The sequence below is a fragment of the Eubalaena glacialis genome, chromosome 3, assembly GCF_028564815.1.
Source record: "Eubalaena glacialis isolate mEubGla1 chromosome 3, mEubGla1.1.hap2.+ XY, whole genome shotgun sequence".
Classification (NCBI taxonomy): domain Eukaryota; kingdom Metazoa; phylum Chordata; class Mammalia; order Artiodactyla; family Balaenidae; genus Eubalaena; species Eubalaena glacialis.
Window position 1 is genome coordinate 45,473,968 of NC_083718.1, and position 18,713 is coordinate 45,492,680.

General features: G+C 41.6%; 1 protein-coding gene across 5 annotated transcripts in view; it reads left to right on the forward strand.

The window, feature by feature from the left end:
* The first annotated feature begins 444 nt into the window (after nucleotides 1-444).
* PROX1 (prospero homeobox 1) overlaps nucleotides 445-18,713 on the forward strand; it is a 48,844-nt gene continuing 30,575 nt past the window's right edge. For 4 of the 5 annotated variants that reach the window (XM_061185598.1, XM_061185600.1, XM_061185602.1 and 1 more), the window contains exons 1-3: nucleotides 445-882; nucleotides 8,838-10,629; nucleotides 17,567-17,674. In XM_061185598.1, coding sequence (XP_061041581.1) covers nucleotides 8,905-10,629; nucleotides 17,567-17,674 — 1,833 coding nt within the window. In that variant the 5' untranslated portion in view covers nucleotides 445-882; nucleotides 8,838-8,904. Of the gene's footprint in view, nucleotides 883-1,033; nucleotides 1,124-8,837; nucleotides 10,630-17,566; nucleotides 17,675-18,713 lie in introns of those variants that run through there. The other variant, XM_061185599.1, reaches the window with a different exon arrangement.

Consider the following 18,713-nt stretch of genomic DNA (forward strand, 5'->3'; position numbering starts at 1 on the left):
ATCAGCTGTACCTGGGAAATGAAGGGGAAAGGAAAAAAAAAAAAAAAAAGACCTGCGTCCTGGAAGAACGAGTGTGAGCTGAGCGGCGCTCGCGCGGTCGCCGGCTTTGCACAGCGCCCGCAGATGGCTCGCTCCGGCCCGGGCGCGGCGATCCGGTCGCCCCCAAGCAGTGGCTGCGCGCGGGTGAGGGGGGGGTGGGGGTGGGGGCGGGGATGGAGGCGGGGGAGGGGAGCGCGGGGCCCCTCTCCCCTCCTCTCCTCCCAGCCCCTCACCCCCACCCCTTTTATATTTTTTTTCCTCCCAAGTTCTCTTGCCTCGCTATCCCCCCTTGAATCCGAAGGCGCCTCGCGATTGGGTGCTGGGGCCGGGTACGTCAGTCAGACTGTGACGTGCAGTCTTCCTGTTTCCTTCAGCTGTGTCTTAAAGTAAATCTTGTTGTGGAGCGGAGCCCTCAGCTGAGGGAGCGCTCTGAAATAATACACCATTGCAGCCGGGGAAAGCAGAGCGGCGCAAAAGAGCTCTCGCCGGGTCCGCCTGCTCCCTCTCCGCTTCGCCCCTCTTCTCTCCTCTCCTCTCTCCCCTCTTCTACTCTCTTCTCTTCTCTCCTCTCCTATTCTCCTCTCTCCTCCTCTCGCCTCTTCTCTTCCCCTCTCTCCTCTCTTCTTGTCTTCCCTCCTCTCCTCCTCTCCTCTCCCTGCCCACCCTCTCCTCTCTCTCCCCTCCTTCTCCCCGTCGGCCCGCTCGCGCGCTCCCGCACGGACTCACCGTCCCTTGTCCAATTATCATATTCATCACCCGCAAGATCTCACCGTGCGTGTGCGCGCGCGTGTTTTCCTCTCTCCGCCTGCAAAAAAGGCTCGGTCCCGCTGCTCTCTGCACCGAGTAAGTATCTTCTCCCCCTCGCGAGTCCCCTCCCCTTTTCCAGAATCACTTGTACCGGCTTGTTCTTGAATGAGAAGAAAAGAAAAGAGACTCCCATTACTCATACTCGTGTAAACATCTTTCCACCCTCCCCAGGAGAAAATGGTGTTCTTTAAATGAATCATAATAAAATAGTGTCTAAACAGTTTCTAAGCAGAAGCCTCAGTGGAACTCAGCGCTCCGCTCCTCCCAGTTCCTACGAGTAAGTGATCCGCTTGGCTTTTCTTTCTTTCTCTTTCCTGCTGGTGGCTGGGGGGTGGTGTTGGCGAGGGGGGGTGGGAGGCTGATAGTGCTGGACTTGTCGCTGATCTTGTCACCTTTTGTGTACTGTTTCTGGAGGGTGAGGAGGCTTTTCCTTCCTTTCCTTCTCTCTCTTGCCCTCTCTACTCAGGAGAGAGGACCGCGAGGGGGACCGGGTCGCTTTTTGTTCGTCTGGATCCCCGCTCTCCTCCCAGCCTCATCCTTCCCATCTCCCCCGGTGAAAACTCCTGGGCTAGTCCCCACGTCCTTGCTCTTTGTCCTGTTTATTATAGCTGCCTTTCTTCCAGGATCTTCCAATTTGCTTGTCATTTGCATACCTTTCACTTCTCCTTTTTAACCCCAGCAGAGGGCCAGGGAGTAGGGAGGAAGGGAGGCGGGGGGGGGGGGCGCTCTGTTACTTTCCTCTCAAAACGCTGTCGAAGCCGAAATGTTGAAATCAGGGTTGGAGCAATGGAGAGATGGTCCTGGGAAACGAGCACGACGCCCCTCCCCTGTGCTCCCAGGACCCGGGGCTAGGTCAAGTTGAGTAGGGTAAGGTGGCACCGGGAGCCTCAGGGGTCCTGTGGTGGGAGGACTGGGGCCCAAGCGCGGCGGGAGGATGGAAGGATCGAGGTCCGGGTGGGGGTAGAGGATGCTCTTGGGCAGCGGATGTGCTCGCAGTCATCGCTGGCAGTCGACGTGGTTGGGCTGCTTCGATCCGATCTTGGTTCGTCTGGGTGGTACCTGCAATTTTGCCCCACTTTGGAGGGCTGGAGAGGGAGGAGTGAAGAGGTGAGAGTGATTGTTACTGGGAAGGATAGTGAGGGGGCGGGAAGAGCTGCTATCTTGCCTGAACAGGCAAGGAGGGGGACGACGGGGGCAAGTTGGGGGGGAGACATTACCCAAAGCCAAGTTTAGCAAATTGTTGGTTCTTCTGCTGTGCCCGCCACTTACTCCTCCTGCTAAAACTGAACGTAGGTGGAGGGTATGGATTGGAGGGGCGAGGTGAGGGGGGCGGGGGGGCGGGAGGGAGGTAAAGGGGGAGTAGCTTTGGAGAGAGACTCACAGGTCTCCCGCCACTTCTCAGCTTTTTTTCGGAAGTTGAGAGTCCTCCAGTCTGGCCGAGAGAAGAACTGGGAGGAGGGGTTGAGCGACAGTCTTAAATAGCCCAAGGAGGCAAGTTGGAGTGTGAAACTTCTGTTCTTGGCAATCCAGAACCCACTCCGCCTGGGGGGAAGGCTGGGAACTCACCTGCTTGTTTTTATTTTTCCCAGAAGGTCTGTGTTGTCTCCTTGAGCTTATAATAACAGTGCAAGCACAGGGTGGCCTGCTCTCAAAGTCAAGGCTAGAAGTCTCTTCTCTTGTTCTCACCCCCACCCCTTCTCTCCCATCTATAACCTCCTTTACAAAAAAAAAAAAAAAAAATTATAATAATGTCCTTTCCTGGATTAGGTAGACAAAGGTCTATTAGCCGAGAGCTGCGCCATGGGCAGGGCCTGACAGGTGTGTTATGTCAAGAAAGACAGGTGCAAATTTCCTCTGTGTCTGTGTGTGTCTGTACAGTTCCAGACCTCAGGGTGTGCTCCAGGGTTGCAGAGGTTTATGGGTTTATGGTTGCCTTGGTTAATAGGATTGTCCGGGCTAATGGGAACTGCGCTGTTGTTATGTTTTGAGCCCTGCCATGTGAGTTCTTTGGATGGGGGTGGAAGACAAGTTGGTATGTGTTTGTTTATTTTTCTTAAGGATGTTGGCAGGCTGCTGCTGAGGCTGTGTCTCGGGCTTCTGTCTGCCAGGCAGCTGAAAGTACCCCCACTTCAGGCAGCAGGTGGAGGGAGATTGACTTTCCCTTTGCTTCCCTCTGGTTTACGCCTATTTCCCAGGTCTTTGGGGGCATTCGGGGGGAGTGGTGAGAGCGTCGTGTGTGTGTGTGTGTGTGTGTGTGTGTGTATGTTTTGGACATCCATGGGTGGTGTGTGTAACTGCCAAGAATACCAAAGTCAGTTTGAAAGTGTTATGTTTTTAAAGCTTATCTTCTTTAGCGTGCTTTCTCCCTGCCCAGAAGGAATAGGTATGTGCATAAACTCTTTCAGGTCGTATGTTAAATACTCTCATAAAGTAGAATGAGCCTGTCATTGTACCAGACATGTGCCAGATGTCCTAGTTATTACTTTGATGGAGAAGGAAAATCTCAAGTATGTGAGAGGTAACTGTGCTTTTCTATTTGATGCAAGATGTAGGCAGTCAGTTCTCTGAAGTTTCTTGCAAGAACTTGTGAGCATTTTCAAAATGAAATGGGCTGTGGGTAGTGAAGAAGAAAAAGGGGAGTAATTTGGTTAACCTGTCCATGTGCTACAACATGGACCTGTTTCTGCAATAGTAAAATAGATGAAAGTAAGGACTGTGGCTTCATGTGTGAGGGAAGCTATTGAGCATTCAGTGTAAGCACTGTATATGGATTCTCAAAATCTGACCTTTTAATTTTTTTTCTTTAAACAGGCTACTTCTTGAGTTGCATAGAAATAGATTAGATGGTGAATGGTTTTTGTTGGTTAGTTTGGTGGCTTGGGTGATCATCCTTGTTTCATGAAAATGAGATAATATGTGTCATTTATTCTTTTGACTTAAACATCCAAGTTCCTCCTAATACTTTCTTTGGATGCTTTTGAAGTTCTTTCATAACTGAAATGTCATCTATGGATATGTCATTTGCTTTATTTTTAATAAGGGTTATCTGTGCTTGGCACTTATTGATATTTTTATGTGTCCATTATGCAGAATTCTATTTAGTTTAATCACCAAGACCTTGTGGGGAAAAAGTCATGCATACCTAACATGCATCTTTGTTCTCACTTTATTCATTCCCTTGCATCTTTCCTCTATAAGTAGCACTTACAATCTTAAAACATAACCTAGCTGCCAGGCGTACTCTTTATTTGTTCAAAGTGAAATAGGCCTTTTTTCATGAATTTCTTAGAGGCATTGTTTTGCATTTGCAACTGTAAATATAAGGAATATTTAGGTTCAAGATTAACAAAAGATTATAAAATGTTACTGATTTTATAATATGAAGATGGATTGTGCATGATATATTATTACTGGGTTCTAATTAAGTATCTATATAAATTGGAAAGGACATATACATAAGGAATTTCTAAAACCTTATTGCCTGGTGTATTCGAAAGCTTCAAAGGACATTTAGAGAATTTCAATTCTCTTCAGAAAAAAATAAATGTAAGTGTTTCTTCTTGAAGTTATTTCTCACTCTCTTTTATTTACTAATTTGGTGAATTATTACTTTTTAATATTTTAGGCATGTCTCAGAAAATATTCTGTGTTCATCTTGCAGGTGAAAAATGTATGAAATTTTTGATAGAATGGAGGAATTTAAGATAAAATGGTTCTGATTTGAGATCTCTATTATCATAGGAAAATTTAAACCTGATATAAGATTTTGACAATACAATGTTAGTTAATTTAAGTATTAACTAATGTCAAGTGGGTTCTTCACAATAAACATCAAAGGCTTTCTTAGCCTGATAGTGAGTAGAAACATCTCCAAAGGAAAAGTTGCTAATTAGCAGAAATGAACTCTTAAATACAGTGAAGGGGACAGCTTGGTAAGGGGCAGGGGTGGGGGAGTACCTAAATCAAATCATCTGATTTTCCCCCTTGAATTACTGATTTCCAGATGGATTTACCAGGTTCTTTGTTAGTGTTATTCCACTTGCAGTTTCATAACTGGCTTGACCCAAGTAGATCAGAGGCCCACTCAAAGGTTGTTTTCTAAAAGAAGTAAAGTGTAGGCTTGAGCAATTTCTTCAAATCATTTTATCAACAAAGACAGATAGTCTAAATAATCCAAGCAGGAAACCATGCCAACCTTACCCTTCCCCTTCTCATGAAAGATTTGAGTGAACTATTTGAGTAATAATCATAGTGATCACTTCTTTGTCTAGAATCTGGACTCCAGATCGAGGCAGAAAAGTTGCATCCCCTTCACCAAATAACTTCTTTATTAAAGCAGAACACTTCACCACTTTCTACTTCACACTGCAGTGTTCCTTTGAAATGCTTCCCTGAAAATTCTTTTCTACTAACGTTGTCATCAGCTTCCTTAGGATTCTCCATGTTAAATTATCTGACATTGTTCAGATAATTCAGATTTTAATGAAGAATCTTTGGGAGTAGTTAAAATCTGACTTGATCATAGTTGAACGTTCTTATCTTTTTCTGGGGGGAATCTGCTAATGTTAAGATACCCTTCGTATAGGAATTATTAAAGTGTTTATGTAGTTAGATGCCAAGTGATACAACACAATATTTAATAATAAAAATATTCTATGTAGATTTTCATATTAATTACAGAGGGGTTTACAGGAATAGAATATGTGTATCCAATCGATAATACATTTGGGTTCAAATGCTACGTCAGTATTTTTCTGCATACTTGCTGATATTGATGTTCACCAGTGCTGATCAAAAGGTTCATATTGCTGGGTTAAACTCAAAATTAATATAAAAATTAAAATATAATAAGAATCAATAATAATTGTAGTTGAAACATATGGCTTAGTACACATACTGAGAAATAAAGGAATTTTAAAAAATCTTAATGGACAGGATTGTATCAGTGATAAATTAATTCCATAGCATTCTCTAAATTCTGAATTGGGAAATCATGGAAGCACCTTTGAAAGTGTTTTCAAGTGATTTAATTTACATTATAGTCATTTAACAATGCATTTTCTTATGTGGTAAAATATTCATATATATATATATATATATCTTGTTTGTGAAACATGATGCTAATAAAGTACTACAGTCAACCAGTTATAATTATTTAATCTTGTCTATAGCCTTCATGGGTTATAATCCCAATGTGTATGACTACTATACCTTTATTTCTGAGTTTAGGTCAAAGCTATACATAGAGATCTATTTATTCACGCCTACTAATATAATGCCTTGTCTTGCTGGATTATATAATTTTTCCTAGTTTTCTCATTTGTTTTGTCCTGATTGTTATGTCTCAGCTGTACATTTTACAATAAGACTTAAAAGTATTTAAATTTTCTTAGCCCCAAACAGAAACAAATCATTATTTAATCCAAGAATGCTGACCAGTTGAGAGAAAATTGCAAAAATCAGTTTCGTTTGGTGAATTTGAAAGAAGTTACAGGATATTTTCTTCTTAAAAGACCCAACAAGCACGTTTAATTAATGTGTATTCTCCACTGAAGATGAGAATATGACTTCTTTCTACCTTAGGAAGAGCACAGCCTTCCCCTTGGCTCAGGCATGAGGTAGGGATACAGCTGTTGATACCTAGGCTAGATGAGAGGAAGTGCAGTTGACGCAGAAGTAAATGGCAGCTGGGAAGGGAAGGATGGCTGGGGATGACCTTGTGCTCATCCCTTACACCAGAGTGTTGTTTCTGAGCCTCTGTTGCAGAGATGCTCTTCCTGTAGCAAGGATGGGTAGGGGGAAAACCCAGATTGGATGTTAAGAGGAACAGGGGAAGAAAATACTGCAGAAAGTTTGTTCAACATTTTGATTGGTGATCTGTGTGCTTTTCAGGTGATATTAAAGAGAAAATGATTTGCACCCAAAAAGACAAGAGGTAAAATTTTTAAAGAGTGGCAATAAACTCTATTTTTGAAAAGCTGATCTACACACACAAAGTCCTCCTCGCAAAGACATCCCACCTCAATATGCAAGTCTTTCTGAGCTTTAAAATAATTCATCTTTATTCTTGTTTGTCTCCGTCTCCCCTTTTTTCTTTCTCTCACCTGACAGTTGCACCTGATTTATCAGATCTAACATGTTAGTGAAATATTTGCCCTTGCATTTTTGTATTCCTGAAACCAATTTCATTTATTAATGTGTGAGGGGTCACAATCATCTTGAACTCAATTTTGAACCCTATATATTGGAGTTATCAAGATCTGTTTCCATTCCAAGTTCAGGAAATTTTATCCTGAGGCACACAAAAAAGTATTTTACCCTCAAGCATCCAAAAAAGCATCATGTTGCTTTCTTGACACTCTGATACAGCCTTTATTTAAATGTTTTATCTTGATATAAAAACTGAGAACAAGGGCTACATGATGAAATCTTTGTCGCTTAAAAAAATACACATTGCCATCTAAGCATTGAGCATTTTCTTGATTTTTACAGGTTATTTCATGCTGAAATTATGCCTATTTGCATGGATAGTCATTCTTTAAAACTAGCCACAGATGCAGTCCTAGGGAGCACGTAGATGTTTTTACAGGTGAACCGAAAGAGATGGGAGCTGTTCCAAACCCTCTGCACGCTGCCTTTGGCAATAGACCCTGTTATTGTGAAGATGTGCTCTGTTAAGCAAACGTGAAGTTTAATATTAGATAAACCCTGTGTGAAAAAAAAATTTTCATTTTCTTCATAAAACGTTCATTGTAAGCAAAAAGATGCGACATCTTAACATTTATACAAAATTTGGGGTTAGCATCACTGGTTAACGTCACAAAACATGTCAAGTGCCTTTTACAAAATGCAAGTGCCTTTTTATATTGTGTTCCCAAGAAACAATGGAAGTTCATATGCAGAGACGGTATTTCCCTTTCTCACATATTTAATTGATGTTATTTTCTTTCTTCTTTACATATCTTCCTTCAGCCGTTTTTTTTCCCCTGTGTTTTTTTGATCCTTTAATTTGGCATAAGAAATAAGATTCACAAATGGTGTATGTTAAAGAGCTTCTTTAGGCATTCGAAGTATTATTTTGGCAGATTATAGAAAAAAGACTAGCACTGAAGATGTATTTATCCTTGCCTAACTCAATTTATTGTTCCACATATTGATTTCTAAAATGTGACAATGTCCTTCTTCTGCACTGAGTCCAACTTTATAATAATTGAAGTCATCAAAACGACATCATGAAAATTTATATTCTCATACTTACATTAAAATCCAGCAACAGATACCGTCTTCAAATGTGATTTTAGTAATAAAAAGCGCATATCTGTGCTAAATAAGCAGACTTGTAAAATGAGTATTTGTGCACTTATTTCCATGCTAAATTGGCCACTTATGTTGGAAAGATGCTGATAGGAGTGTTCTCCTCCCCATTTCACATATGACAAAAATGTTTTAAAATTCAGTAATAAAGGGTGTGTGTGAAATATTTGCATTTTTGGAGTCATTTCTTCCCCTTAATAGCGTTAAAGCCACAATAATTTTATTGCAGAAATGGAATTTTTCATCCAAATTTCACGCATCCTCAAAATTTAACCTTATTTCTTAAGTATAGACCACTTTTATCTTCTTTTGTAATATGCATCTCAATGCCCAAAATTTAATCAATTGGTTGTCAGAGGCTGTGTTCTTATAATCTACTGTTTCTTCTGAAGATAAACAGTATCATTTTAGGCATTTGTGAAAGAGAATCATATTACTGGTGCTTAAGCAGTTTTTGCTTTTTTTTTTTTTTTTTAATCTTAATCCATCTTAAACCAGTGGAGCAGAAATATTTAAAAATGTTTCATTTCAAGCAGAGTGCATAATAAATTGCAATAATTGTAATGTGCCATAAATCCCAGAGCCTATGCATTTTGCATTTGATTCAGGATTGAGGTCAGGAAATTTGGAGAAATTTAAAGAAAATGATTCATCAGTCCTTTTGTTCTGTTGGCCAGGGTCCCAGGATTCTTGAGCTGTGCCCAGCTGACGAGCTTTTGAAGATGGCACAATAACTGTCCAGTGATGCCTGACCATGACAGCACAGCCCTCTTAAGCCGGCAAACCAAGAGGAGAAGAGTTGACATTGGAGTGAAAAGGACGGTAGGGACAGCATCTGCATTTTTTGCTAAGGCAAGAGCAACGTTTTTTAGTGCCATGAATCCCCAAGGTTCCGAGCAGGATGTTGAGTATTCAGTGGTGCAGCATGCAGATGGGGAAAAGTCAAATGTACTCCGCAAGCTGCTGAAGAGGGCGAACTCATATGAAGATGCCATGATGCCTTTTCCAGGAGCAACCATAATTTCCCAGCTGTTGAAAAATAACATGAACAAAAATGGTGGCACGGAGCCCAGTTTCCAAGCCAGCGGTCTCTCTAGTACAGGCTCCGAAGTACATCAGGAGGATATATGCAGCAACTCTTCAAGAGACAGCCCCCCAGAGTGTCTTTCCCCTTTTGGCAGGCCTACTATGAGCCAGTTTGATATGGATCGCTTATGTGATGAGCACCTGAGAGCAAAGCGCGCCCGGGTTGAGAATATAATCCGGGGTATGAGCCATTCCCCCAGTGTGGCATTACGGGGCAATGACAATGAAAGAGATATGGCCCCGCAGTCTGTGAGTCCCCGAGAAAGTTACCGAGAAAACAAACGCAAGCAGAAGCTGCCCCAGCAGCAGCAACAGAGTTTCCAGCAGCTGGTTTCAGCCCGCAAAGAACAGAAGCGAGAGGAGCGCCGACAGCTGAAACAGCAGCTGGAAGACATGCAGAAACAGCTGCGCCAGCTGCAGGAAAAGTTCTACCAGATCTATGACAGCACTGATTCTGAAAATGATGAAGATGGTAACCTGTCTGAAGACAGCATGCGCTCGGAGATCCTGGATGCCAGGGCCCAGGACTCCGTGGGGAGGTCAGACAATGAGATGTGCGAGCTGGACCCGGGGCAGTTCATCGACCGAGCCCGGGCCCTGATCCGGGAGCAGGAAATGGCCGAAAACAAGCCGAAGCGAGAAGGCAACAACAAAGAAAGAGACCACGGGCCAAACTCCTTACAACCCGAAGGCAAACATTTGGCCGAGACCTTGAAACAGGAACTGAACACTGCCATGTCGCAAGTTGTGGACACTGTGGTCAAAGTCTTCTCGGCCAAACCCTCTCGCCAGGTTCCTCAGGTCTTCCCGCCGCTCCAGATCCCCCAGGCCAGATTTGCAGTCAACGGGGAGAACCACAATTTCCACACCGCCAACCAGCGCCTGCAGTGCTTTGGCGACGTCATCATTCCGAACCCCCTGGACACCTTTGGCAATGTGCAGATGCCCAGTTCCACAGACCAGACAGAAGCACTGCCCCTGGTGGTCCGCAAAAACTCATCTGACCAGTCTGCCTCCGGCCCCCCTGCTGGCGGTCACCACCAGCCCCTGCACCAGTCACCTCTGTCGGCCACCGCAGGCTTTACCACGTCCACCTTCCGCCACCCCTTTCCCCTCCCCTTGATGGCCTACCCGTTTCAGAGTCCATTAGGTGCTCCCTCCGGCTCCTTCTCGGGAAAAGACAGAGCCTCTCCTGAATCCTTAGACTTAACTAGGGAGACCACGAGTCTGAGGACCAAGATGTCATCCCACCACCTGAGCCACCATCCTTGTTCACCAGCACATCCACCCAGCACCGCAGAAGGGCTCTCCTTGTCTCTCATCAAATCCGAGTGTGGCGATCTTCAAGACATGTCCGAAATCTCACCTTATTCGGGAAGTGCAATATCCTTTCATTTGCCCCCCAAGGAAAACAAGCCCAAACCAAAAAGGCTTCCCAGAAGGTCAGGTTTACACATTATTTAGAATGATGTAGATTACTATCTTCTTAAGAATGCAGTCTTTCCTCTTCTTCAGAGTAATAGGCTTTTATCAACACGCGTGTGGCACTTCTGGTTGCACAAAAGCTTCACAGGAAACCAACATTTTTGTAACTTTCACAAGTTGTTAATTGCCCCAAAGTGGTAGTATTTAATTTGTGCTTTTGCAGCAGTGTTTTTTCTGCTGTTTCTTCCCATATTATCTTCTTATCCTTTTTTTTTTTCCCCAAGAGTAGATTTAGAGGTAGAAAAAAAAAAAGATCTCATTGTAATATTGAATTCTATCAGATTTTATTTTAACGTAGTAAGTTTCATAGCAGAGTAAAGAGAGAAAAATCAGTTTTCAGATCCCTAAGACTCCATAAGAAGAATTCTCCCTTTAGCTATCTATAAGGCTCCTGGTCCGTTTAAAGAAGGCCTGATTAAATCTTATGAGGAACAGTCTACTGATGGGAGGCTGCAGTGGGAGAAAGATGCTTGTGGATAGGGAGTTAGATTCTCTCCTTATTCTTTAAGTGAGGTGTGGTTTTTTGTTTGTTTGTTTGTTTTAAAGGAAATATACAGGTACTGATTTTTTCAGACGGTATCCATCTCTCTCCCGTTCACCCAAGGTCTGTTCTTTGGGTCTGGTGCAGCTGCCTCTATGCATGATTAACCTCTGTTCAGCCATACACAGAAATCTTTTGTCCTAACATACACAAAGCAAATTATTTTGGAAAGCGAGAGAGCACAATTAAATATAAAACTCAGCCGTATTCGACTTTAAAAATGCCTCTTTTTATGTCTCTTTTATATTTTGAACCTGACTTTTATGTAGAGATGCCAGTTATATTTTTTTATTAGACCTGCCCTGAACTCTAGCTATTTTTAACTCCCGATTTTTTTCTCTGTAAATTGGTCCTTTCAGTAAATTTTTTAAAATCTTGTGATTGTTGATGTTTTGGGGGAGTAGAATAGTAGCATTTGGGGGCAAGTAGAGACATATTTCTTTTATATAAATTGCCAGATGGATATAAAATTTAGCAATTAAGTTGGCTGTTGCTAAATTGAGGGTTTTGAGCAATCGTCTTGATGACTAGAGATTGACATTTTCATATCTAACCCTACTCCAGAGGCTGCCATGTAAGTGCAAAGTCCCAGCTATGGTGGAAATGTGTTTTCCTTGATATGAAGGTCATCCTTCCAGCCAACTCAGGATAACAGTGAAGATTTCTGATAAGGTGAATGTGAGCCACAAGTATGAGACACACTTGGGCAGTTAAGCATAGAGTCTCTTTCCACAGAGAGGAAGAAGAGAATAATGTCTTGAGAGAAAGATTTGAGGACTTAAGATGTAAATAGAAATCGAGTCTTGGTTTGGTTGCTGATTTAACTTCTAACTTTCAGAGATCTAAAGTTTAATCCACCAGTCATGAATCAAAGCTGCGCCAGGCACCATGCCTTACACATCATAAGCAGGCAATAAACATTGGTCAAATTGGAATATAGCTGTTGGTGATGAGAAAGGCAAAGTACACAGACACAGACCTTGAATGGTTTTTTTTTACCCTCTGCAGGAGAGCATCTTCTGGGGTTCATACCAGGCTCATGTCCAGGGCTAGACCCCATTGCTCCTCAGAGATCCCTTACTTCATTTTGAAGCCAGTTGTAGTGATGGTGGGTTGTTTCTCTCTCTTTCTCTCACTTGTGCGCGTGTGCGCGCGCGCGCACACACACACACACACACACACAGGAAAGGGACGTGCCCATTTGGATGAATATTTGAAGCCAGGTTTCAAAGTCTTATAAGGCCATACTAAACTCTTTAACTCAAGATTCCAGTTTCTGGTTTGTTTGTTTTTTTTTAATTAGACTTGTCACCGTATCCAAATAATTATGCCTGTGCTTTTTTTCTTTTTTAATAAGTTGGGTCGTCTAAGAAAAAAATCTTTAGATTGCTCTAAGTGTTGGCTATGTTCACTGTCTCACCCTCTCTAAATCCCCTGAGGAATTTTGAGGATTTGAATAGAAAGAACTTCCTTTTCTTTCTATACATATCAAAGACTTTAAAGAGAATTTAGTTGCTTCTTCTTCAGAGGAATACCTTCCCCTCTCTCTTACCCTAGAAGATTCTGCTCAACAGCGACGGTTTGGAAACACCTGTGTTCATATGAAATGTTAGTTACTTACACCTGGAGTTGTTTATTTTGTGTAGCTAAATAATTTTGGCCTCTTGCTGCAATGAATGATAACATTTCCCACATGCTGGCCTTCCAGCCTCTGTTTCTTTCTCTTTTCCCTTCTATGATCTCGCCCTTTTAGCCGTTTATCTCTTTGCTATATTGTTTCTCAGGAAGAAGATAGGCAAGCATCCTTTTCTAGAGTTCACACAGCTCTGAAGCCAGTGAGGATCTGAGTGTTTGTTGAGAGGCTGGGTCTGCTTTTCTCTTGTCTCCATCCTTGTACGGCGATGAGTTCTCCCCTTGACTTACCTGATGGTGTGTAGGCAAAATTCTCAAGCTTTGAGTTTAAAGAAATCTCTGGGAACCACAGCAAGTCATCTTACTTCAGTTTAGGTAGACAAGGCCATATGTGAACCTGTTATGCAGTTACTCTTAGAAAAGATCAATAGAAATGAGGAGAAAAGGGATGAAATGGTACCCTCATGATTGTCATTATTGTTTTTATTTTTAGTCCATGGCTTTCCAAAGTGTAATGAATAATTGAATTCTTAAGGAACAATTCTTTCCCACCCCAAAAGGCATCATCTGTTTCCCTGAACAAAGTAGCCAAGATAAGAACTATTAAGAACACCAGCTTATCGGATAAATCCATTCTGAGTCCAGCACATTAGGCATATATGTTCTATGTAATAGAGCACACTACCTTGTTATCCCTTCTAATAGAAAGGAACTAGTGAATGTGTGTGCATGGTAAACTGAATGTCAGTGCACCTGCACCAAAAGGTCACGTCTTGGATATAAAAAATGTGTTCAGTACCTTTGCAAATGAATCTATTTAATCAAATATTGAATTTTATTCAAATTCCAAAAGAAACAGCCAGCCAATTGTTTTTCCTCCTGATGTGCCTTGTCATTCATCCTCTTTGCATCTCAAGAAAAATAGCCTTGTTTGGCCCTCAAACATTTGCATGCACCCAATTAAAGCACAAGAGCGGTGTTCTAAGCACTTAAGACATGCAAGGGAAGAAACTGAACCTCTTCTCCGTGACAGTCAGCTTTCCCTGTTCGACTTTTAGGGAGAAGGTTAAAAAACACGTGGAGTTCAAAAAGGAAAATGATTTAATAATTTGAAACTAAAAGCCATCTAGAAAACCTGAATTAAAAATGAATTTCTAAAATGTGAATTAATCCATAGAAGTTGATCTTTTACATTTTTGGAAGTGGTGCGGGGCCATAGGAATTCTGTTAGGTGTATTAGCTGTAGGGAAACATGTATATTAAAGATTGGAAGACTCTGGATTCCCCTTCCCCCTCCCCCCAATTATGGACTAAGTAAATTTAAAAAAAATATATCCGTAAACTACACATCCCACCGATTATGTTAAACTTCTTTGTGGAGCAACAACTTGCTCTATCGCTTTTATTAAATGTGAGAGTTTAGATCCTTTCTCCCCTTTTAAGGATCCTAAGGGGGGAAAACTAGAAACATAGCAAATCAGAGCTTAAGGAGCAAGCTAAAATTCTCCGGGTTTCAAAGCGTTTTAGAAATTGTAAGCAAGTGGTCCCGATCCATTTGGTTGGAACTGCAGCATGTAAAACCTCTAGCCACAATTCAGGGTTCAGTTGGAAAAAAAGAATTTTCTTCCTGCAGCCTTCACAACCTATTATTCTCCCATTTGCCTTTTTGCTGCCTCTGCTGCTTCTCCCGCGGCTGCTGTTTAGGTGAAGTTATATTGTGCTTGGTAAACAGACAACACTTACATTCTCAGGTTGTTTGAACACCATTTTAGGTTCAGCTGCAGTACCCTACTTCTCTGATCTTTTATATTCCCGAGCAGATGTCTTTCATTAATTTATGGATTTATCATCTTTTTTTCTCTTTTTCTTTTCCTTTCCTTTCTTTTTTTTTTTTTTTTTTTTTTTTACACCTGGCAGCTGTCTCAAGTTTCAGCAGTTATTGTCTATTTTGCATTATACATAGAATTGAATGTCATCTGTCTTCACAAAGCTATGGCTAAGAGAATTGAGGCAAAGCCACATGAGCTGCCGGGACAGATCTTGTTTGCGTTCCATCCCCCCTCACCCCACCCCCCTTTACCTCCTTAATATTTATTTGTGCTCATTTTCTTTCCTGGCCTTGAATGGAGCTTAGCTCGTGTTCAGTACAGCTGTATGTTTACTGAATCTATTCCGTCATGAGTCATTGTGCGTGTGTAAGTATCCTGGAAACAGCTAGTGCTTTCTTGGAAGAACAGTTGCTTTTCAGCACAAGCACTTAAAAGGGAAATTAACCAATTGGTCAGTTCAGATTTATTTTGAAGAGAAAAAAAAAGGATTATCTAACTGTTGGCTTTTAAATCTTTCATTAGCTATTTTTAATAGTTTATTAGAAACATATATTTTATGGGAATTTTATCTTAATTACACGATGAGCAAGAAATAAAGATGTATTCTGTGTTTCATTTCCACTGATTGATTCCAAGTATTTCCAACAGGAAGCATTTTAAAGCAAAAAAACGGACTTGAGAAATTCAAATGAGGATGATTTTTTTTCATGAAATAAAAAGCCTCTAAATCCCAACCAAAATACGATGGATACTTTGCTCTGTTTTTTTAAATAAAAAAGACGAAAACATCTTAGCATAATTTAAAGACACTGAAAGCTTCAGGAAGTTTTGGTGGCTCAATAACTGAGAACCACAGCAAAACAATTCGTTTTGTATGAGACCAAATTTGAAAAGGTTTGGAACTTTTCCCTGCTAATAATTAATTGTACTAGGTTGTTTGGATGTAGCCTTCTGAAAGAACAGATCAGAACCCAGATCTGAGGATGTTTGTCAAAGTTTGGACTTGCCTAAAACTCTTATCACGAGGCAATAGGAGACAGCTTGCAACTATTATTTCACTTATCCATTTGGACAGATGGTCCTGAAGTGTGCCGGGCTCCTTTAGTCCCCTCTCTCAGTCTAATGGAGGTTACTGGAGGGCCTTTCAGCCCTTTCCTTGGCACAAGAAGTATGTCAGTCATAAATTATCGTCTTTGTAATCATTAAGGATCTCAAACAAAAACACAAGTTCAGTTAAACTGCTTTGGCTTACAGATAAAACATCAAAATTTCTTTCTTCAGTGTTTATTTTCAGTGAAAACAAAAGGCTCAATATTTAACTTTTCAATTTACAAACTAAGGTGATCTTTTTCAAATTGCGTGATATTAACGGGAATGCTAATTGATCAAATTCTCAGCAGAATATTTGGTTAAACCCCCTGTTATAAGTAGTCAAGAACTTATCAATATTAATTCGATTATGCTTCTCTAGGAACTTTCTGGTTTCCTTCTGTTCCCAAGATTGGTCATGCTGTACTTGATGGTGGTAATTTAGAAACTTTCACCTTTCCTAAATATCTGTGTTTATTTGACCTTGCTTCATACGGTATGAAATTTTTGTTGGGTTTGTTAGCCAAGTGTGTGTGTGTGTGCTTATGTGTGTGTGTGTGTGTGTGTGCGCACACCCACACGTGCATATTTTCTTTTCTTTTTTTCCCTTATTTTTTCCCAGACTCTGTTTTAAGAGAAAATCCTTAGAGAAGCTTCTAGGAAGGACCCTTAATTGACCTTGTGGGGGACCACATTGATTTTCTCCACGTGCATCTTCATTTCTGATAAATTATAAAGCCATTAATTTGCTGAGGAAATGGCAGGGCCAGGCTGCGGCACAGATGTGACCAGAGCCATCCCAGCTCCGAGTCTGCTGAGGAGTGCCAAGAATCTGGGGGAGAATCAGGAAGCCTGGATTGTTATGGTTAGCCTCACATTCTCTTGGGAACTGTTTTAGTTGCTGCTGTTTACAGATCTAAAAGGTAATGATGTTTCCAGATAAATAGACCTTCTTATTTTGGGTAAGTGGCCATTTATTGATCTGCTAACCCACATTTATTGATTTGTTAGCTCCAACCACTGTGCCACTCTCAAAGGAGTTAACTATAAATCCAGGAGAGGCAAATTGTATTTGGTTTTGGATCGTTGCTCTAACAAAAGCGACACCCCCTCCCTGTTCTCTCGGTGCCCAAACTACCCCTCCCAAGTTTTAGCTGTTATTGAAAAGGAAACAATTAAAAGGATATAATAATAAGACAGGAAGAAAGTGAGTCAAGGTGCTCCATTATATTAGCGCTGAAAGGTAGAATGTGAAGCTTGCCTAACAGTGTTCAAAATAATGCATTTTATATTTTCATGTACATTAGTATAATAATTGGATGTCACCTGCAGAGAGCGGAGAGAACAAACAGAACTGTGATTGTGAAGAAGGAAAAAACTCTCTTGATAAGAGTTGTGCAGTACCTGTTGGGTGCATTTGTCTCCTTAGCAACAAGTGAACGTATAGATAGCGTAAGGACCTCAAACAGGGGGAATGTTTTGCCATCCTCACCACGAAGTCTCCAGGATTCCACAACTAAATTGTGCATCTTCACCATTATATTTGGCAATTTCTGACCGGCAGTGGTCATTCTGAGCAGGCAGCAGCAAGTTAGTGATGGATTCCATGGCCAGCGCCATTTATCTTCCAGAATTCCTATGGCTGCTGGGTGGGCCTACAGATTCCTGGGGAGGGGGGGTGGAAGGGAGGGATGGTAGGTGCTTGTGTTTCAAGAAATTGTTTCCTTAACCAATTGCATCCTACATGCAGGAAGGATTGTCACCCAATCACTTGAAAAAAGCAAAGCTCATGTTCTTTTACACCCGTTATCCCAGCTCCAACATGCTGAAAACCTACTTCTCTGATGTAAAGGTAAGGACATATTTCATTATTAATGTTTTCAATTTCTGTGCATGAGGTAGTGATTTGAACTCTTGGAAGTTAATGGAGATGAGTGTGGAGTTGGTTGGTGAATACACCTACGTTGTAATTGATTTAATGCATTTGTCCTTTGGTCTAAGGCTTTGCCAAGCAAAGAGGAGGCTCCTTGCGTGTTAAGACCAAAGGGCTGGGTGCACAGATTTTCATTCTAGTCCGGGAAACTTAACCTCTGTCTTTATATGTCTTAACTCCTTGGGAGAAATTTCAGTTGGTCCTGGAGGGATGTGCTTTAGAGAATTTTATTTTCCTCCCCTCAGCCACAGTAAACTGTTTCTGTTTTTGTTTCTGTTAGTTTCCCCATATTTGTGCTTAGGAAAGCAAACACTAGCACCTCTTTTTCCCCCTGTCGAAAGGAGCGTACATTGAAATTCTCTCTGCAGTAGCTGCTTAAAAACAAAAGTGATGATTGTCTCTTATTTACAACTTAATTTGTTGTTGATGTAGAGTACACTGAGCATAAGGAGAATGAATAAAGTGACAGATTCAGGACACATTATTCAAATGAGGATATGAAAGCTGTCGGCCTACAGCTGCAGCCTCCCTCATTCTACAGAATATGGGGACCTCCTGGTTCTGCGTGTGTGTGTGTGTGTGTGTGTGTGTGTGTGTGCGCGCGTCTGTGTCTATGTGTGGGTTTTAAGTAATTGTTTGCAACAACTTGATGTTGTGTTAATCATCTGTAACTTTTTAAAACATAGATTGGGTTTTGATGATGATAATGACACACATGGTATCATTATCCAACGAACTTGATAAACATTACATTAGCCGAGATTAGTTTATTAAGGCTGGGTGCTCTTCCCCCCACCCTCTCCTGCCCACCCCCGTGTGTACAAGTTCTTATTTCTGCCACGGAGAACCCACGAGCTGCCAAAATGTGCTCCTTCCTCCATGGCTCCCCTCTCTCTGCAGTGGGTTTTGTGCCCAATGCCTGAGTTGTTTCATTGGCCCCTTTCGCAGGCCGACCCAT